Source organism: Phascolarctos cinereus, unplaced genomic scaffold, assembly GCF_003287225.1.
Source record: "Phascolarctos cinereus isolate Bilbo 61053 unplaced genomic scaffold, phaCin_HiC Scaffold_9;HRSCAF=440, whole genome shotgun sequence".
Taxonomy (NCBI): Eukaryota; Metazoa; Chordata; class Mammalia; order Diprotodontia; family Phascolarctidae; genus Phascolarctos; species Phascolarctos cinereus.
The window spans coordinates 204,107,808-204,130,093 of NW_027556402.1; the positions used below are offsets into that span (position 1 = coordinate 204,107,808).

General features: G+C 41.1%; 2 protein-coding genes across 2 annotated transcripts in view; one reads left to right on the top strand and one right to left on the bottom strand.

Moving 5' to 3' along the window:
* TMEM175 (transmembrane protein 175) overlaps nucleotides 1–6,421 on the bottom strand; it is a 33,589-nt gene extending 27,168 nt beyond the window's left edge. The window contains 3 exon segments of the mRNA XM_021005398.2: nucleotides 3,473–3,511; nucleotides 3,699–3,967; nucleotides 6,285–6,421. Coding sequence (XP_020861057.1) covers nucleotides 3,473–3,511; nucleotides 3,699–3,851 — 192 coding nt within the window. The 5' untranslated portion in view covers nucleotides 3,852–3,967; nucleotides 6,285–6,421.
* A 108-nt stretch (nucleotides 6,422–6,529) lies between these two features.
* Nucleotides 6,530–22,286, top strand: part of GAK (cyclin G associated kinase) — a 125,955-nt gene continuing 110,198 nt past the window's right edge. The window contains 1 exon segment of the mRNA XM_021005273.2: nucleotides 6,530–6,857. Coding sequence (XP_020860932.1) covers nucleotides 6,713–6,857 — 145 coding nt within the window. The 5' untranslated portion in view covers nucleotides 6,530–6,712.

Genomic DNA, 22,286 nt, shown 5'->3' on the forward strand with positions numbered 1-22,286 from the left:
GGACCTGCTCTGAGTAAACTGAACCAAACTTTAAGTGGTGGTTTTACTGTAAGAATGGAGAAATAAAATGCATTTTCCCTAGTATCTCTCACCTCTCTGAGACAGTGACTTTAGCTAACAATTCTTTTTTAAAGAAAACAAAAAGAGGAAGATGAGAAAAGCAAGACTGATCAATCTGTTCAAAAAAAAGTCTTAACATTACACACCCATGGACCTCCCAGTTCTGCAAAGGGGGGGGAGTATTTCCTCACATCTCTTCTTTGAGGCTGTGCTTGTTGTTTGTCATTTCGCAACATTCACTTCTGATTATTTTGTGGTTCTTTCCATTTACATTGTTGCAGTCACTATGTACAGTTTTCTTGTCCGTACTTAATTTTTTATCAGTTCAAATCCTTCCATGCTTCTCTGTATTCATCACATTTGTCATTTCTTTTAGTACAGTACTCTTCCATTACATTTACGTACCAAAATTTCTTTAGTTATTCCTCAGTTTACTGGCATCTACTGTTTCTGATTCTTTGCTACCACAAAAATATATTTATCTGATATGTAAAAATATCATTAAGTGTACTTGTAACTGATATAAATCTAAGTCCATATCCAATCCATAAGGCTGCTGTATATCTAAAATACATTTTTTTTAAAAACTAAAAGTGCTGCTTAGGCTACTAGAAAGTGTTTTAAATTTTACCACCTAAGCTTCAAAAATTGAAGTTGGTAGTTGCATTTCCATGAATGTTTTTCCAAACTCTAAATTCCATCTACAAGTAGAGATACTACCTAGATAACTTCTAATTATAGGCATTTCTTTTAGCCAACTTGCTGTAGTCTCCCTAGAGAGTTGCAAGGATGGCTTGAATTACTTCTCAAGTTCTCTTCCAATTTTATGATTTTTTGACCCAATTTAAAAAATATATCAACATTTTTGGTGTTAGATTCAGGCAGAATTTGCATGCCAGTGCCTATGACTAGGTTAACTGGAACTAACTTTTATCTCCTTATCATACATCTTAAGCTATAAAGGACCATTCTTTCATTTCAACAACATACTCTCTCTAGTCACATTACTTATTTTAATACTTCAGGTATTTGTAATTTGTCCCTGTGGGTGGATGGTTCCTCCATGGCACAGCTCATAATCCTTCTGTATCTTAGTAGCTGGTCTTTCAGGGTAGTTGTGGCCTAAAATTCCATCATTCTGAACCTACTCTAGTGATGAATTCTCCAAACCTCAGACAATGGCCACATAGCCCATTATATGAAGCATCTTTAGCTGAGTAAGACCTGCCAAAGCTGGCACTCTGCTGGCATAACTTGAGAATATAGGGTCACCTTCACAACATGACGAAGCACTGAAGTATAATTAAAAAATAACTCTGAGAAGGCTTTCAATGGAGAATTGCCTTATTATTCCCATAAAAGCCCAAGGAACATATTCTGGACAGGCTGAATATGTCTTAGAATACTTTCTGTACTATAATTTTGAGAGAATAGTTGGGCATATTATTGCTGCAAAATACAGTATCCAAAAAGATTCTCACCTCACTTCAGAAATGCCTGGAAAAAAAAACTTTCAAAGCACTGTCTGTTGTTTTTTTCAAGAACCATTTTGAACAAATGTTCAGTTTGCAGAGTAGTTGAGTCCTTTATCCGTAGTTGCAGCTGAGTTCTTTATCAGAACAGTAATCCTTAGGATTGACCAGGATTTTACTCTTTAAGATATAGGCACCAAGTAGCATGGCTTTTATTCTATCATTTTTGTTCCAATATATTCCTGTGAGAGATGGTTAGTGGCCACAGCTAGATTAGTAAACGTTGTAGAAGCTGGGTTATCATGTACTTAGACTTTGTTAGTACTAAACCAAACAGATCATCTAGGGATTAATAGACATCTAGCGCTAGATCCTGATTATTAAGCAATCAAAACATGAATACATTCAGCCTAAATGAGTGAGTAATTTCAGCTTTATTGACTGCTTGAGGACACAACATGTGCAGAGATACTACTACCTCAGATACCATACATGAAAGGCTGTTAGTACAAAATTATAAGGAAAAAGAAATCAGTATTAAAATCTTACTATGGTTTTGAATCTTAGGTATTAAGTCATCAAATGCAACATGTGCAGAGATACTACTACCTCAGATACCATACATGAAAGGCTGTTAGTACAAAATTATAAGGAAAAAGAAATCAGTATTAAAATCTTACTATGGTTTTGAATCTTAGGTATTAAGTCATCAAATGCTTTCAGGTGATTTAAAGTGTTATAGCAAAGGAAATGCAACTTTAAATCTCTCACAGTACTCTACATACAACAGGCACTTAATGTTTGTTCAACTGAATTTTATATATGGGGCTTCTATTAACCATAAAATGAGTTGTGGCTGCAAAGCAATGAACGGACCAGAGCATGTACATTTAAATGACCTTTTGTCTTTCCAGGTGTCTAGGAGGCAATGGACTTATTCCATGGATGCTGCTGCTGTTCACAGTGTCTGGAACTCTTCTCTGGAACTTCTTTCAGAGCCAACATCATGAGACGACATTTTATTTTATTGTCACTTAAGAAAAAACACCCAAGCTGGTATCACCTATTTAATCCATTGGTTTTAGCTCTAAATGACATTTTTAGTTGTTTCCAAAAATTAAATTAGCCCTTGAGGACCAATAAGGCTCTGAAGGAAATTCCAAAAGTGGAGTTTAAAAACGTCTTTTGAGCACTGGCAGCAGCATCACAAAAACCTCCAAAGAGGGATAATTTCATTTGGATGTGTAAGTTTGGGGTTCTGTTAAAAAATTAATCGTATCATTTTGTTATACTTTCTATATGCTACCTTATTTCCCACTGCTTGTCATACTTCTGCCCTACTGAGGCTGGCCTCCTCATTATCCTCACTGCACACAGGCATGCACCAAACCACTCCTGCCTTGCGGCTTTTGTACCACCTCATCTCCTCCTCTCTGTATTACAATCCTGCACTCAAGGTCTTTTTCATATTCCTTCATAGAACCTTTTCATGGCCTCTCCAGACCACACCTGATATCTCTCTCCTCTAAACTCCCACTGCCCTTAAGAGGCCACAGAGTTTGGCATTTGTCGTTTTATGCATGTTGAGCTTTTCTCCTTAACTGGACTGTAAATCCCTTGGAGATCAGTGACCATGTCTTAATACATCTCCAGCTCCCAAGAGACTGAATTTTTAGCGGCGGATGTGGTGAGTTAATAGATCTGATCAACCAGAATAGTTCATTAACCAAACATGATTCTGCCAGGACATAAGTCAACCAGTATGTACTAAGTACTAAGGAGGACAACAGTATATTTTCTAATTAAGCCCTAACAAAGAGTTCACTGCTTTCTTAATATAGCCTAATGGGGGATGAAACATTTCTTAAGGCTAGTGGTTGTGGCAGCAGCAAGGGAATAGTCCCTGGGGCTCTAGTTCTGCATGGAATTGTGTAGAATACCTGGTCGGGGTAGATTTTCGTGTGGGCCACAGGCAGGATCTGCAACAGGAAAGAAACAAAACAAGATGAGTAACAGAATATTTGTTCTGAGAACCAACTGTTTCTCCTCTCTTGAACTGCATGTAATCAGTCTAAGGCGTTAGGAAGGAGGCATCTGGTTGGTGTATGGGGGCAGGGAGGGATGTTAGGGGCTAAGGGAAGGTGTGGACCAGGAGCACATACACACCATAACAGTGGCGATGATGGAAAGCAGGGCATCACTGAAGCTGAGCATTCGGTGGGATGACTGGGTGTTTTCACAGGAATTCCCATCTCCTGTGTCTGCTGAAAGTTCCATCTGTACCTCTGCATCTTCCTCTGGGGTCCCTGTTCCAGCCATGGGGTCAGCAGCTTCTTATTCAGCTGGAAACCACCCTATTCTGGCAGCTGTTGAGCACGCCCACAGCAAAAGGAACTTCAGAATCCAGATTCCACTTCTCCAGGTTTTAGAGAGGCCTGGGGGTGGAGTAAGAAGGGGAAAGGGGTCAGAAGGAGAAACACTTTGGTAAACTTCCCTACAGGGAAGCTGGCTGGCTCACACACAGCCCTCACCCCACAGTCACCTGGGGAGGTGTACCTTAGCATCACAAAAACATAAAGGACTTCCCTTGACTGCTCTAATCTGACAAACATTTAATAAGTGGCAACTATATGTTTAAGGACTGCTCTCAAAACAGCCGATAATATAATAGGAAAAAACTATCTAAACAAGTAACTGATAGAAATGCAGTAAGAAATTTTCAGGAGAGACTGAAAAGCTTTCATGGAAGAATGGGCACCTGAGCTGAGCCTTGCAGAGAGGCAAAGACTTCAGCTGAGACCAAGGGAGATGAGATTATGCTGGAAAGGTAGGCTGGAGTCAGAATGTGGGCAGTCTTAAACACCAGAATAAAGAGTTTATGCTTTATTTGGTAGGCAATGAGGAGTTACTGAGGCTAAGCAGAAGAGTGCCATAATCATAACCTTGTATAAGAAAGATTATTATCTGCAGTATAAAGATGGATCTGAGGAGAGGAGACTGGAGACAGACAAGTGCTGAATAATCCTGGCAGGTTGTAATGACGGCTTTAGTGAAGAGAAGGGAATGGATGTGATTGGTGCATGTGTGTATATATAATTTTCATTGATGACTTATTTTTACACCAATCATTTCCTTTTAACTTCCTCCCTCAAAATACCATCCCCACCCAAATCTTCCCTCCCCACAAAACAGGTGAAAACAGTAAAAACAGCAAAACAGGTGAGTAAACTGATATGGCAACCACATCTGCAGTTTGTACCATTCTGAATTTGTAGTCCCTGCAAAGTACTAGGGATATAAATACAAAAGCTAGCAGATCCCTGCACTCAAATTATTTACCTTCTAATATTAGGAGGGTGCAAGGTAAGGTCTGCTTGTCTGAAGGGCAAAGCAAAGGGTGGATAGCAAAGAGAAGGCATGACTGTTGTTTTAAGATGTCAAAGGTGGTCACACAGAAGAGGTATCAGACTCATTTTATGTAGTACCAGAAAACAGAGCTGGATGCGATAGGGGCAAACAGTGGAGGGTCAGAGATCACAGAGGTGGAAAGAAACGTTTCTCAACAACTATATCATTTAAAAGTGTAAATGACTGTCTCAATAAAAATAGCTAGCATTTATAGGGTTCTGGCATTTTCTATGGCTAAGAATACTTCCCCTCCTCTGCTCTGCCTGGCTGCCCTTGGCTTCCTTTAAGTCTCAACTAAAACCTCACCTCCTACAGGAAGCCCTCCTTAACCTCTCCTAATTCCAGTGCCTTCCCTCAGTTCATCAGGTCCTACTTTTCCAATAAGTAGCTTGCTTTGTAATGTATTTGTTTGCATGTAGTCTTTCCCATTAGATTTTAAGTTCCTCGAGGGCAGGAATTGTCTTCAGCCACTCTCTGTATCCCTAGCGCTTAGTACGTCCAGGTGCACAGCAGGCACTTAGTAAATGCTTAATGGGCAGCCGGCCTAAAGCAGCTAGATGGTGAAGTGCACAGAGTGCCGGGGCCTGGAGTCAGTCCAAATCTGGCCTCTTACTAGCTGTGTGACCCTGGGCAAGTCGCTTAACCCTACTGGCCTCAGTTTCCTCATATGTAAAATAAAGTGTTGATAGAAATGGTAAGCTCCTCCAATAAGCGCAAAGAAAACCACAAAGGGGATCACGAAGAGTCGGACATTACTCCACAACAAAGGCTTAACGACTGACTCCTATCTATATATATCGCTTTTGCAAAGCGCTTTAGAAATATTTCACTTTATCCTCGCAATAATTCTTGAAGGTCGGTGTATCTTCCCCATTGCAGAGAGGTAGACTAAGGCAGGGGAAGCTAATGACTCGCCCAGGGTCCAACAGTGAGGGACAAGCGTGGAGCACCGCTCTCAGCGCCCCCTAGCGGCCGCCCATCACGCTACCGATGCCAGGGAGCGCGCCGCACTACTCGTCTGGGATGCTGTCAAAAGGTTCCTGCTCGGGCAGAGGTGGGATTCGCCAGCATCTGAGGTACCTTCCAACACAAAGATTCCGTGCAGCCCGCTCCCCCACAGCAACTGTGCAGGCTGGCGGGGAGAAACAGTCGAGTTGGGGGAAAGACCTGGGTTCAAATTCCGCCCCAGGGAAAGAGCTCGTTGTGACGCCTCGACAAGCTCCGGCCCCTGGTTTAACAGGGCCTCCCTCAGGACCCGCCCGCTCCCCGCCCGCTTCAGGGCTGACGCTTGGGGCAGCTTTCTCTCTCCCGGCCCGGTTCACCCGAAAGCTAAAGCGAATTTACCTCAGAGTAGGGCGCCGAAGCCTGTAGCTAGACGCTGCCGCCCGGACCGCCGCGCTCTTGTGGTCACGGCGCATGCGCCTCCTTCTGGGCCCGAGAGGGACGCAAGGACGCCGGGACGAGAGGCGACAAGCGCCGTAGCGTGGGAGGGGTCGGGGGGGGGGAAGGGAAAGGTCACGGGATTGGGGCGCGTGGCGTACAATAAAGCGGCCGGCGCCATGACTCGTCGCTGACGCGTTACGTTCGCGCCGACGTCTGCGCGCTGGGGCGGAAGATGGCGGTCCGGTGGGCGGTTGACTGTTGATGCGCGGCAGAGGCGCCGCCGAGTGGGTCGCGCGGGAGGCGCCTCAGGCTCGCGGCTGGCCTTCCGGCCGCCTCCCCGCACTCCCCCGTCGGCCGGGGCCGGTGCAGCCGCCGGCGCCGCCGCCACCATGTCCCTGCTGCAGTCGGCGCTGGACTTCCTGGCCGGTCCGGGGTCCCTGGGCGGGGCAGCCAGCCGTGACCACACAGACTTCGTGGGGCAGACCGTGGAGCTGGGCGACCTGAGGCTGCGGATCAAGCGGGTCATCGCCGAGGGTGAGGGCCCCGCGGGGGAGTCAAGCAGGCAGGCACCTGCAGCTGGAAGGAAGGGCGCTTGGCCCGGGACGGAGGGCTGGTCACGTCTGGGAGGGGGGCAGCCGGGGGACGAAGGCGGGTCGCATCTAGAGGTGAGAATCCAAGAACAAGCCACATTTGGAGGGGACAGGTCATATCTGGGGGGTTTCAGGGGGGGAAGGCGGGCACCTCTGGAGGTGAGAATCCAAGAACAAGCCACATCTGGAGGGGACAGGCCATATCTGGGGGGATGGTGGGCCACGTGTGGAGGTGAGGATCCAAGAACAAGCCACATCTGGAGGTGAGAGGCAGAGGAGGAGGACATGCCACATCTGGGGGGGACTCTGGAGAGGGAAAGCCAAGGGGGAGAACTGATCATTTGTGAAAGAGAGAACTGGGGGAAAATAAGATCACTTGTGGGGGGGGAGTTGAGGTAGAGCATTTGTGGAGGAGGGAAGCTGAGGCAGGTTAGGTTACATCTCCAAGAGGAGAATAGATCACATCTGGAGTGGAAGCTGGGAGAATACAGGTCATATGGGTGGCAACTGAGGGGAGCACAGGTCATATCTGGAGACAAGGAGTCCTGGGAGACTTGGCTGATTATCTTTGGGGGAGAGAGATACCTAAGCAGGTCCCCGTTGTATGTGAAAAGGAGAGGTGGGGAGCTGGAGTTTGGGATTGATGAAGTCTTAGTCTTTGGCCAAGAAAAGGGGAAAAGTGGGAAAGAAGCAGGAAGTATCCTGTTTGGTATTGTATTTTCTAAAGTAACATGAACTTTTGAGAACAGGGATTGGATTTTTTTGGTGGGGCAATCTGGGTTAAGTAATTTGCCCAGGGTTACAGAGCTAGTAAGTTTCAAGTGTCCGAGGTCAGATTTGAATTCAGATTGTCCTAACTCCAGGGCCAGTGTTGTATCCATTGCTCCACTTAGCTGACCCCAGGGACTGGATCTTTGGGCAAGTCACTTAACCCTGTTTGCCTCAGTTCCTTATCTGTAAAATGAACTGTATTTTCAGGTTCAGTTCTGTTCCACACAGTATGCCTGACTAATTAGGGGATTTGATTAATGCTGAGAATAATGATGTCTTGAATTGAAATTTCAATGGGAGATTCAGGGAGCTTCTTTTATTATTGATTTGGTGATATTAGGAAGATTACACTGTCCTAAATGTTATGCCTTGAAGGGTTGTTGCCACAAAGATCAAATACTCCATGTTTAGAAGCTTTTGAGATGTCTTTTGTGACATAGGGCACAGTTATTTGTTTTTCTATGTTTCTATGTTGAGTCACAGGCAGTAAAGTGAATACTAGACTAGAACTGTACAGAACTAGATTGTTATAGCTATACTAAATGTTCTCCAATCTAGTCATAAAAGTTTGTAAACTTGTATTCTGAAAGATACTTTTCAAATGATACTTGGTCATCTACTCTGCATTCTTTATTTCCCTATCATTTCCCTATCACTAACTATGAATTAGCCTCCTTTTAAGAACAATATGATTTCATACATTTTGGACATTGTTTTTATGTTTTTTAAACCTTGCAACGTGTCAATGTTGGTGTCATTTTCATTAGCTGAGAAGTTTCTGTGACATTGAACTCCTGGGGAGTGAATGCATTTGGACTGGAAGCACAGCACTAGCATGGAGAATTAATAGCACTGGAAAAAAGGTCAGGGAACTCTTGCAAGCTTACAATATAATTAGGTAGGACTCTGGCCTTTGTCTCACCTATAATCTCAAAGCAGTTATGAGAAATGTGCAAACAAATGGCCCCATTTGCTACTCTTGTGTTTGATTGGGGGTGGAGGATGGGGAAGGGTACGGTTGCCTGTTTAATCTGTTCTAGACATTGTAATAGGCATTTTTAGAGGAATGATGGGGTAAGATTCTGGCCAGGAAGTACCTACATTAATTCCTTCCTGTAGAGCTTCTAGAAGGAAAAAATTTTTAGTTCCTGGAAAGTAACTTGATGATTTAGTATTTTTAAGGTAGATCTGATCTCAGAGCTATCTTAGCTCTTAAGTTGATGTTGAGAGCTCTCCAGGTATATTAATTCAAGATACTCATCAGAAACCTTGCTGTTATATGTAAGACTCATTTGAAGTTGTGAGATATTCATTCAGCAAACATTAAGTGCAGCAGGGGCACAAAGACAAAAATGAAACATTCCTTCAGAGAGCTTACATTCTGTTGTGGGGAAACAACGTGTATGCAGAACATTGCAAAATAATTATAAAGTAAGATAAAAATTTCGAGAAGACACTTGCAACTCGGAGGAATCAGTATGGTGAGAAGGAGCAGCTGGAGTTGGGAGGGCAAGAGAAATACCAGGTTGGAGTCATAAAGTGGGTAATGCTAGGTCATTTATTCATTTGACAAGTGTTACTAAGTGCCTGCTCTGGGTCTTTCTGTCACTGGCTGTCCTCCATGCCTGGAATTTGCACCTTCCTTATCTCTGCCTCCTGGCTTCCTTCAAGTCTGAGCTAAAATCCCTTCTTCTGTAAGAAGCTTTTCTCAGCCTGTCTAAATGCTAGTGCACTCCCTCTAATATTATCTCCATTTTATCTTGTATGTATATGGTTTGTACATAGTTGTGTACATGTTGTCTTTCCCATTAAATTGTTAGATCCTTACACAGATTATTTTTGCTTTTCCTTGTTTTCTCAGTTCCTAGCACAGTGCATGGTACGTTATTGTTCAGTCATTCAGTCTTGTCCAGTTCTTTCTGACCTGGGGACCATAGCATGCCAGTCCTGTCCATAGTGGTTTTCTTGGCAAAGGTACTGGAGTGGTTTGCCATTTCCTTCTGTAGTAGATTAAGTCTACAGAGGCTAAGTGACTTGCCCAAGGTCACATAGCTAGTAAGTGTCTGAGGCTGGATTTGAACTCAGATCTTCCTGACTACTGGCCCAGCTCTGTCCACTGAGGCATTTAGCTACCTTCAACTCTTCGTGGTACATAGGAGGTCCTTAACAAATAGTTTTGACTTGATTGGACTAAGTCACTAAGTGACTAAGAATAACGAGATGAAAAAAACGAATGCTGAGCTTTCATCCTGTACGTAGTGTTGAGGCATTCCAGGTGAGGGGTGTGTGTGTGTGTGTGAGTGGGCAGTAGTGACTTGGTCAAGGTAGCTTGAGGAAGATTAATTTGGTGACAGTGTACAGGACTGATAGGAGAGGAGAGCTTGTGAATGTAGGACAACCAGTTACAATGTTATTGCAAGGAACTCTTAAGGCACTGTTAAGGATTAAGATGATGGCAGTGAGAAGGGAAAGGAAGGGATATATGTAGATTTTTTTTTTTCAGTGAGGCAGTTGGGGTTAAGTGACTTGCCCAGAGTCACACAGCTGGGAAGTATTATGTGTCTGAGGCTGGATTTGAACTCAGGTCCTCTTGAATCCAGGGCCGGTGCTCTATCCACTGCACCACCTAGCTGCCCCAGGAGATTTTTCTAAGGAAGAAATTACAGAATTTAGAACTTGAAGGGGTGGGGACAGATAAAAATGCGAAATCAAATATTATTCTCAGATTCAGTTTTTGATGGCTACATGAATGATGCACCACTAACAGAAACAGAGAAGTCAGGAGGAAGAGTTGGTTTGAGAAAGATGATAAACTTAGCTTTGGATATTTGGGAAAATATCTAAATGGCTCTGGAAATAAAGGACTGGAATTTAGGAAAGAGGCTACTTTTGGAGACAGATTTGGAATTCATTAGATTGTAAGCTCCTTGAGGGCAAGAATAATATCTTATTCATCATTCGTCATTCACAAACTGTGGGCCTTACTACAAAGCACTTGCTTATCATTGAATTGCATTTGCTTAGATGTGAGGGATAAAGCCAGTGGGAATGGTTGAGATCTTTGCTCCTCTCATGCCCATCTCCAAAAGTACCCCTTATTGGGTTCCCTCCTTAGTAGCCCAAATGTAACAACTCTAGCTGGCACAGAAAAGTTCCCAATTGGGTGAAGGAATTACAGGTCCCAGTTTTTAAGTCCCAGTCCCTGTCCTGCCTATCAGCGTGGCCTTGGGCAAGTCATTTCATCTCCCTGGGCCTCACTTTCCTTATCTGTAAAACAAAGTTGGAGTTGATGGATTCTGAGGTCTCTTCCATCTCTAAATCTATGATTTTATGGTAATGATCCAAAATGGGGATGAGCCACAAGCAGAAAAAACTGGACTGTGCAACATTCTATGATAAATGTTGAGAGTTGTGAAATAGAGCAGGATGTGATATCTGAATGGCAAGTTTGTTATTGACGGGGGAGGAAGGGAGAAAGATAGGCAGGGAAGGCTTCATGGGGAAAGTAGCATTTGAGCTGGGCTTTAAAAGCTAGTTTGGGAAGTCTTTTGACAGAGAAGAGAAAGGATATTCTAGCCATAGATGAAGAGAGTATGAGTAAAGGCATGGAGGCTGGAAAATGCAGGAGTGTTCAGGAGACTGAGTAGCCAGTTTGGCTAAAATCAAGAATAATGTGTAGAGTGGAGTAATATGAGATAAGGCAGGGAAGGTTAGTTGTGGTGTAAGATTTTGCCTTGAATAAATGGCAAAAACTTGATAGGCTATTGGAAATCCCTGAAGAGCTTTGAGCAGAGGAATGACTTGACTAGATCTGTGCAAATGAGATATTATAGCAGCAGTATGAAGGATGCATTGAGGATTGGGGGGGGGTGTATATGTGTGTGTGTGTGTGTGTGTGTGTGTGTGTGTGTGTGTGTGTGCGCGCGCGCGTGTGTGTGTGCAAGTGAAGGTTAGGAACATTGATTAGGTGTAGTTGGGTAGTAAAAAGGTCTGGACTATAGTAGTGATAATGGGAATAGATTGGAAAGGACAGATGTGGGAGATGAAGCAAAGGTGAAATAGATAGGACGTAATAACTGGAATAGGGATGAATAAAGATCAAGTTTATGAACATGGGAAGTTGGGTAAAAAGTCTTACTATATAAAAAATGATGAAGTTAGAAGGAGGAACAGGTTTAAGAGTAAAGATAAAAAGATTGATTTTGGTCATCTAGTTCCATGGGATTTTAGATTTGAAGTTCAGAGAAACCTTAGACATGATCTAATCCAACACCTTCATTCTAAAATGAGGAGTTTGAGAATCAGAGATATAAAGCAATGTGCCCAGTGTCATATGTCTAATGTATAACAGAGCTGAAAGTGGACCTCAGGTCAGGTGGCTCTGGGACATCCAAGTGAAGCTATCTTGTAGGCAGTTTGGATATAAAGGTCTGGAACTCAAATAAGAGAGAAGTCAAGCCTGGAGATAATATATATTTGAGAATTGGCTACAAAGAGGTGGTAGTTTATGCCATGAAAGTGCATTTGCTTGTAGAGGAAGAAAGTGTAGAGAGAAAAGAGAAGTGAAGAAAAAAGAGGCACCATGGCAAAGGGCATTTACAGTAAGGAGTAGGACAAAGAGTCATTGAAGGGAAATTGAGAAGCAACAGGAGAGAGACAGAGATAGAGATAGACACACACACACAAGGTGGGGGGAGAGAGGGAAAGTGAGAGAGAGACAGAGGGAAAGAGAAAGAGAGGGAGAGAGTAAGTGAGTGCATGAGCGAGTGCAGACTCAGATTGGGTAGCATCGCTTGAGCCAGTGGTGTGGTCAGGTGTGCCACAAGCAATGGAGAAGTCACGGAGGAGTGAGTGTGTTTGGGACAAACTGCATTATCTTAAGAGTAGAGCTGCCAAGAGCTTTACGTGACAGCTTTTGTTTTAGGGTCCTAAAGGATGCTGTTCTGTGTTAATAATATTTTCATTTCATAACCTGTATTTAGTGTGATGATAAAAATGAATGAACAAATAATATCAAGTAACCATTATGTATGAAGCTTTGTAAAAGTAGCTCTAAAAATCTGTGACTTAAATATAGTGCTGCCTTATAAAAAGGACATATGCTTTCTATAATTCTAGACAAATCAGAATACAAAATGTCAACTTAGTTAGCTAAGATACATTTTTAAGCCTTATTTTAACCTCCAGTTAACTTATCAGGTGCCCTATAGTCTGTACGTTGAACAGTCTCATTCAGCTATGAGGAATGTAATTTTGCGGAAAATGTGTATATCTGGCTTCTCATACTCCTCAATTTAATCCAGAAACTTTTATTATGTACTTGCTATGCATAAAGCATTGAACTAGATGTTAGGAACAGAAACGTAGGGCGTGGGATGGGCGGGCATGATTTACAGAAGTTTACATAGATGAGTAATTATGGAAAAAAGGGAAAGAGAAACATTGAGAGAACATTAAACTGTTAGAAATGGAGAGAGAGCATTCAACTGTGGAGATGAGGGGAGACTTCACAGAGGAGGTGGAACCTGGGCTGCGCTTTGAAGGAACCTAAGAATTCTGAGAGGCAGAGGCTTGGAAGGGAGTGCGTTCTAGGCAAGGGGGATGACTTCTGAAGAGCAGATGTTAAGTGAGAGATGGGATGTTCAAGCAATAATGCTAATATGTTGATTTGTTTGGAAAGTGAGATGGCTAAGGCTGGGGAGGGCCTCAAATGATAAGCTGAAGAGTTCGTATTTTACCCTAAAGGCAGTAGGGTTCTTTCAGTAATGGTTTTTGAGCAGGGAATAAAAGTTTTAGACTTGTACCTCAGGAAATTTGGAGAGGGAAAAACAGTTCAGGAGATGAGGACCTGAATTAGAGTGGTGGCCATGTGAGTGAAATGAGAGAAGTTTCTAGAGATGTTATTGACAAGACTTCATTGTCACTGCTTCCATGGTAAGGTTAGAATGTGTTGTGTACATGTTAGGTGCTTAACACAAGTGTGTCATGATGAATTTGTTGTTTAATGGACTCCGCAGGGATAGAGGCTGCTGTGCCATGGTCACATTCTCAGCATGAAATGGAGAAGTTGAGCAGGACAGGAAAGACTTGGCCTTTAATAGTTTTGTTCATTTTGCTTAGCCAACGTATTAAGCGTCTCTTAAGTCCTCTGGGCAATTATGCTAGTCTGGGAGAGGCACAAAGTTTAGATAAAGCCTAGGTTCTGCTCTCGTGGGAGTTTACAGTACTACATGTAACTAAATCAGAATGATACCTGAGAAGTACATGAAAAAAGTGCAAAAGCAGACTGTTGTTGAGGCTGCTTCTGTTGTATCTTTGTTCTGGTGGACGACAAATGAGTGTCCCGAGCTGTCTTTGATTCACTTGCATTCTGAATCCACATGTAAATGCTTTTGTGTATGTTGATGGTTTGGATTATGGCATTCCTTCCTGAGTATGGGGCTAATTCCAAGTTGATTATTAATTTAAAAGCAATTAAATCAAATGCATATACAAAATAACAACATTTTTTGCTCTAGGCAAGCTGGACAGGTTCTCAGCATCTTGCTGCCTCCATTTTCTCAGTAGCCATTTATTACAGGAGTCAGTGTGCATTATCAATTAGTCAGAGATTTAATTTAGCATTGGCTCTGTGTCCTGCTCAAAATAAGATGTAGAAGTAGAAGAAGAAAAGTATAGGGGATACCCTGGCCACAAAAAGCTAACATTCTGGTTGGTCAGAGGCCTATGCTATGGAATAATTAGGGTACAGCGTATGCCAAATTTATCAGCCTTTTCTCAGGTCTATCTTACCTTATCTAGCAATATCTCACCCTTTAAACTATCCTTACTTTTTTGAAACTCATTCCTTGGCACTCTTGATAATAGTGCCATTTCCTTTGCTAGCTCTTTCTCTTCCATCTGCTCCCTAAATGTAGGTACTTCTTAGTTCTTACCACTGAATACTGTCATCTTGAAACTCTCACTCACTCTTCATAGTTTCGATTATTAACTTCTCTTTGAATGATTTCCAAGGCTGTATTTCTACCCTTGATTTCTTTTCTAAATTCCAGTTAAACATTTTCATCCTCATAGATACTTCCAGTTAGCTAACCTGTATTCATCTCAAAATCAGCATGTTTAAAAACTGTTTTTGTTTCTTGATCCCATAAGTTAGAAACCAACAAATACATGTATATGTATATATATGTGTGTATATACACACACACATAAAATAGATTTCTGTCTTCTTGGTACCGCCCATTCATCCAGTCAGCTGCTCAGGATTTTTTTTTTTGTTTGTTTTTTGGTGGAGCAATTGGGGTTAAGTGACTTGCCCAAGGTTACACAGCTAGTAAGTGTCTGAGATCAGATTTGAACTCAGGTCCTCGGGACTCCAGGGCCAGTGCTCAATCCACCGTGCCACCTAGCTGCCCCCAGCCACTCAGTCTTATGGTTTCTTCTGTTACAGTGCCTCTTCTTTTAAATACTGTTGTTACCACTGTAGTTCAGGGCCCCTAACCTCTTGTACTTGGACAACTTCATTATTCTGGTAACTGACTTCTCTGCCTCACACCTTTCCCTTCAGTCCATCCATACATCCATCAATAACCATTTATTGCTTACTCTATGCTAGGCACTGTGCTAGATCTTTCGGAACACATATACTAAGAATGAAACAATTGCTGTACTCGCCTTACATTCTAAAGGGAGAGATGCCAAATGCACAACTAAATTGCTAAATAGAAGGTGGTTTTGGAGGGAGGATCAGGAAAGGCTTCATGTAGAAAATAGCACTTGAATATCTTCTTGGAGGAAGAGAGGAATTCTAAGAAGTGACAAGGAGTTAAGAAATGAATGTATTCCAGCCATGGGGAATGGCCAGTGGACAGGCAAGGAGATAGGTCTGGCTTCATGGTGTGGATTGATCTTCTTAAAACACATTTTGGTGCTATTATTTGCCTGCTTAGAAATAGTTTAGTTTAATAGTTTTCTTGCTGTTTATAGAATAAAGTCTAAACTCATACTGGCATTCACATTTTTCTAAATCCCAAAGTATATTTCCAGTTTTATTTCAGTATTATGTAAGCTTCTTGATTTTATTTTTTTAAATTTATCATTCCCAGGACCTAACATGGTACCTAACATAGAGTAGTCATTTAAGAAATACTTGTTGAATTGAATTCCCCTCTAATTTTTTGCATGAATCCTCTTTTCTGGACAAAATGGTTTCATCACTGTCCACAGAATAGGCTGTGTGCTTTCTCTTCCTCCAAGTCTTTTCTCTTGTTGCTCTTCCTGTCCAGATCTTCTCATTCCTTTCTAGAGGCTAACTCAAGGCCTACCTTCTTCATGAAGTCTTCCCAGATCAGTCTCATACTTGTCTAAATTCATGGCATTAATTGTCATTACAACTTACTTGACAATCATGTACTACCTTGTGTCATCTAATTAATACTTCATTTAATTCTTCATTTATTATTAAATTTTTCATGTATTTGTCTAGTCTCCCTAAGAAGAGAATATGGCATAGTGGGAGGAACACTGGATCTGGAGTCAGAAGGCCCTGAACCCAAAGCTTTATTCTGTTTAATGTCTAGTTGCATACTCTTAGTTAAATTACTTCCTCTCTTTGGGCCTCTATTTCCTTATTTGTAAAATGCAATTGTACTAAATCACAGGTTCTTAATCTTTTGTGTGTCATGGACCCCTTTGGCAGTCTGGTGAAGTCTACAGATCTCTTCTCAGAATGATGTTTTGTTTCCCACACTTATAATTGGAGGAAATGTTAAATTTAAGTTAGATCAGAAGTTCTTAACTTTTTAGTGTTATGTCCAGTGAAACTCATGGACTCTTTCTCAGAATATTTTTAAATGCATAAAATAAAATACATAGAAACACAAAGTAAACCAAAGGTTAGTGAAAATAAAGATGTATTTTTTTTCTCTCCAAGTTCATGGACCCTCTGAAATCTGTCCATGGACTCCTGGGGGAAGGGGGTGTCCAAAGACCCCAGGTTAAGAGCTCCTGGACTAGATAATCTCTAAAGTCTCTTCTGGCTGACTGGAATTAACTAGCTGAAATTTGTGGTAAGGTCCAAGATTGTCTTGCATTTCATTGTACCCCTTATAGGTAGTAGATATTAATAAATATTAGTTGATCAGTTGACACTAAATTGTGTGTTATAGTCAGTATACTTTGTAGGTATTCAAAGAGGACAAGATCTATATGGACTACAAGTGGTTAGAAACATTTCATGGAAGGGGGTAGGCCACAATTTGAAGGATGACCCCAAATAATGTAACTGAACAATGTGTAAACTAGATTGTCTATAGTATAGAGATAGCATCTGCCTCATTTCCTCCGAACAGGAGACAATTTTTTTTAATAAAACCATATGCCATCGTTATAAAAAGTTTTATTTATTCCTTTTGTTTTTGCATCATAAGCTTTCTGAATATACCCCTTGTCTGCCAATCAGGCTTTACCTTATTACAAGATTTTTTTGAATTAAATTTTGTTTTTTTGATTATGCATTTGTTTTCTCCTCCCTCCCCACCTCCAAGAAAAAAAAAACTCTTGGAACTAATATGCGTTGTTGAGCAAAACAAATTCCCACGTTGGCTGTATTTGAGAATATGTCTCATTCTGCATTTTAAGTCCTCACCTCTTATCAGGAGGTGGTTATCATTTTCTATCGTTGGTCCTCTGGAATCATGGTTGATGTTAATCAGAGTCCTGAAGTCTTTAATTGTTTGTTTTTACAGTGTTTTTGTACAACAAAGTTTTTTTAAAAACCAAGATATTTTATCAAAATCAAATCCACATGTTGAACAGGCTGGCAGTGAATAACTATTCTGTATCCATAGCCCTCCACCTCTCCAGTGAAAGGAGGAAGAGGCATTTTCTTAATACCTTTTAGAAGGGCCAGAGTTGTTTATTATAATTACACACCGTTCAGTTTTTCCTTTTATTGTTCTTTCTGTTTATGTTGTATGCACTTTTCCTCATTCTGCTTGTTTTCACTTTGTCTCAATTCATGTCTTCTCTGTGCTGTCAGTGCTAATGCAAGTAGTGGGATCATAGATTTAGAGCGAAAATCAGTCAACAAGCCCATATTCCTGGTTCCTTGTTAAGTTCTGGGAATACAAAGACCAAAACTAAGGCAGTCTCTGTCTGTCCTCAAGGAATTAACATTTTACAGGGGGGAAGGGGGCTCACTTTCTCACAGATAAGTAAATACTGGGTATATACAAAATAAATACATGGTGATTTTGGGGGTACTAACAACTAGGATAAACATGGAAGGCCTCTTGAAGGAAGGGGCACTTGAGCCGAGCTTTGGAGAGGAGGGAAGCATTTGAGTTCTAGGGGACAGAAGCCAGGAGATAGAATAGTGTCAAGGGGTGAGGTGGGGCGGCGCAGGGCAGATAGCTGAGCATTGTAGCTGCTGCTGGTGAGGGTGGGGTGGGGTGGGGTGTGTGTGTGTGTGTGTGTGTGTGTGTGTGTGTGTGTGTGTGTGTGGGGGGGGGGGGGGGTGTGAATCAGCTCAGAAGGATTGGCTGGAGCAAGGCTGAAAAGAGCTTTTTGTGCTAAACAAAAGGGTTTCTGTTTTAACCTAAAGGCAACCGGCAGTCATAGAAGCTTCTTGAGCAAGGCAATAACATGGCTTTAGAGATATCTATTTGGCACCTGTGTGAGGATGTATTGCAGAGAGGAGAGCTTGGATGCAGGGAAACAAATGAGGCCTATCGTAAGAAGTTGAAGTGAGAGGTGATGAGGACCTGAATTAGTGGTGTGAGGAGAGAGGACTGGCCATTGAGGCAGAATGGAGACAGTGTGGTGAGGTGCCTTAATGAGTGCTTGGTACATAGGAGGTGCTTGGTAAAGGTTTATTGATTGATTTGGAATCAGACCACCTAGGTTCAAATCCCAACATTGCCTCTTGGGATTTGTATAATCTTCGACTAGTTAATTTATGTCTTAATGTTGCAGTCTAATCCTAGACAGACTTGAAGGGCTCTTCCAGCCTTGCATCTGTAATCCTGAGGGACATTGTATTTGGTGTCTTCAGTTTGGGATGGGAGTGTGAAGAAAATTTTAACTATTAAGGTCTCCCTGGATGGCAGGAAACGAACTGCTCCTAGATAACTTGGTGATAGGAGAACAGTTATTTCCTATAACTATTGGGATGTTAAGGAGTGATTGTTTAAACCATGAATTTAATTGCTGTTTTTTTAAACACTGGGTATGGTTTGGCTAGGGAAGGAGGCAGGAAATCCCAGAGTACTGAAAATTAGTTATTTTCTTATAGATTTGCTTTCATTTCCTTTGGTACAATAAGGTTGATGTTAAAGGTAATCTCAAAGATTAATTGAGGTTCCTGAGTATGATAAGACTTGTCCTCAGACTTTGAATAATTTCCACCTCCCTCCTGGCCACATTGCATTCCCTCCTCTTCCCTTTCAAATTTGTATCATATGTTAAATTTTAATATAAGCCCAAGTCAAACAATAATTATCTGTAATATTGCAATTTAAGTAATCTACACTTGTTGGGACAAGTAGTCTACCCCCAGTGCCATTCCCAGTAGAGCTTCTTTCTCAGTCATTGAGCTTACTTAATACATTCTCATCTTTTCGTCCATCAATGCCTACTGCCACCAAGTCAAAGGCACTGAGGTGGAACCCTGTCTAGTACAGGAAACAGCAGATAGGCCACTTTGTCTTAAACAAATCAATCAAACATTTTTTAAGATGCAGAAACAAAAGTGAAATTGTCCCTGCCTCCAGGGATGTGTTTTCTGTAGATAAGACAGCATGTGCATATATTCAAGTACTGAAAAGTATATACAAAATACATACAAATTGTCTCCAAATTAATTGGAGACAATGTTGGGATTTGAACCTAGGTGGTCTGATTCCAAATCAATCGATAAACCTTTACCAATTGATTTTAATTTTTTTTGTTAAATAGTTCCCAATTATGTTTTTTAATCTTGTTCTACTGGGTTGCCTGTTTGATGCTTCTGGTCTAAACCACTAAACAGTGAGGTAATTTGAGTCAAGAAGTTCTTGTGTGAGAACCTTAGTGGGAAAGGGAGTTTACAAGAAGATCAGTAATGAGTTAAGTTCCCATTCAAGGGCTGCTATTAGGTTACTGGGAATGTTTTCTGTATCTGCTTATGGGCTTCTTTGAGTTTTTTCATTTGCATTTTCTGTGAATTGAAATGAAAGCAGTCTTCTACTTGATATACATTTGGGATCTTAAGTGCTTGTTATAAGAACTGGAAAAATCTTGTTATCCACATTTGTGGAAACCTGGGCTTGAACATATTTGGAGATTTCCTAGAATAGCCTCTAGAGCAGAACCAAAAGAGATAATTATTTTCTTCGGATCAGTTCCTAAATTCAGATCTGGTCTTTGTGAACCCAGGATTCATTGTGAACCTAGAGGACATTAGTGTTCTCCACACTGAAATTGTGTTGTATTTATTTCACATGTATTTTGTATTTACTTATTTTTATACGTGTTATTTATTCCCAGTAGAAAACAAGCTACTTGAGGGCAGGGATTGTTTCATTTTTCTCTCAGTAGCCCTAGCACTTAGCACAGTCACTAGTAAATGTAGCAGATGATTAATAAGTTGTTATTGAATTGAGGGTTTGTAATGTCTGGATCCTCTCTGTACTTGAAGCCAGGCACTTTAAACATTTTGCATCATCAGTATTTAGCAGTATTATCCTCAGTATACACTAAATAAATGGTTGAAGAATTATTGAGTTGAATCTTTTTTTCCCAGTACTTGGTCCATAATTTTGTCTTTATCAGATCTGGAGGTGAGCTTTTCAGAATTTTGTGTGGCTAATGATCAGGGTGCAGAATTGTTTGTCATGCAACAATAATAGTTTTGCTGTCTCCCTGCTTTAGTTCTTTTGTGAAAAGATATCCATGCTCTTTAATTGCAAAGAAAATTCTCAGAGATTGCATTATTGGGGGAAGTGTACTGTAAATTTTTGCCATGAAAAGGTTAATGAATTACATAATACTACTCTTCATTGATTTTTTTCCCTTCCAAAGCAATTACATTTTTATTTTATTAAAACTTTTTAATGAGACCTGTCAGTATAATAACCTGATCATTGAATTGTAGAATTTCAGATCCAGTGGGGCCTTAGAAGTCCTCTAGTCCAGCTCTTTCATTTTAGAGAGGAGAATCTGAGGCCTAGAAAGTCTACCTTATGTAGGGGTCACACAGCTAACCTGTGTCAGAACTGAACCTGGGACCCAGTGAGCCCTGGGAAGCCTTTTTTGGTAAGTTATGCATTACATTTTAAAATTTCTTTTTTGGTTTTACTGCTTAAATGAGAATTAGCTGTATGATGTTTTATGGAAGCTGTATAAGTAAAGCACTGACTTATGTTCTGAGGAGTCTTCAAAGGTATCTTTTCTGAGGATAATCTACTTTTAATTTTCCTGAGACCTTGAAATTGCCATCGGGGAATAGGATTGAGGTGCCCCCCACTCCCTTTCCTTTTAAGTCAGAGAGTAAGTATAGCTGTACCAACCTCCTAAGTGGGAACCTTGGCAAACCAGAAGAACAGGGTAAAGTCATAGGTCAAGGATTTAGAATTAATTGATATTGTAGAGATCAATTAAACCCATTTTATGAGTGGTAAAAATGAAGCCTGAGAAATTAAATGACTTGTACAAGGTTGCATAGATAGCAACAGAGTCAGGATTTGAACCCAGATCTTTTGGTTCCAAATCCAGTGCTCTTTCCAGTACATGACAGATGGCAGTGGCCAATCTGGAGCACTGTTAAGTTTGTCTACAAGATCTGCTAAGTATCTCCTATAAATCCAGGGTTTGGGGATCCCTTTGCTGTATGTAGCATTTAGAGGAGCAAGAATTTCCTGACTGGAACTGTGAATTGGAATCAGTGGTAACTACTGTAAAAATGCCCTTTGAACTAGAAAAAAAAGAAAAAATGACTAACAGATAATCACTTGGGCCAGATGAACTACATCTTTGAGTGGTAAGGAAATTGGCAGATTTGATTGCTAAGCTACTATCTGTGGGTGATACCTGAAAGACTGTGGAGAACAGGAGAAATACTGTGGAACTGGAGAAAGGCCAATATTCTCCTGATTTTCAAAGAAAGGAAGAGGATTAAATCTGCAAATTACAGGCCAGTGAGTTGGGTTTTGATTTCTGGTAAGAGTCTAGAATTTCTTAATAAAGAGGTTGTTAGTTAACATCTAGAAAAGGAAGTGGTGATCACAAAGAACCACCATTGTTTGAGCAAGAACCGGCTATGCCAGCCTAGCTTTATTTCCCCTTTTCACAATTGTCAGATTAAAGAAAAGCTATAGCTGTAATTTACCTTTACTTTAGCAAAATATTTTTCAATTTTTTTTAATGCTGTTTTTGAGTAATGGAGAAATGTAGCTACATAATAATAGGGTTGAGTAGATTGGAAAATAGTTGAATGAACTCAAAGTACTTATTAATATGTTAGTATCCTCTTGGAAGGAAGGAGGTCTCTTGTGTAGGCTCCAGGGATCAGTTCTTGGTCCTTTGCTATTTTATCATTTTTATAAATGATTTGGAGAAGGCATAA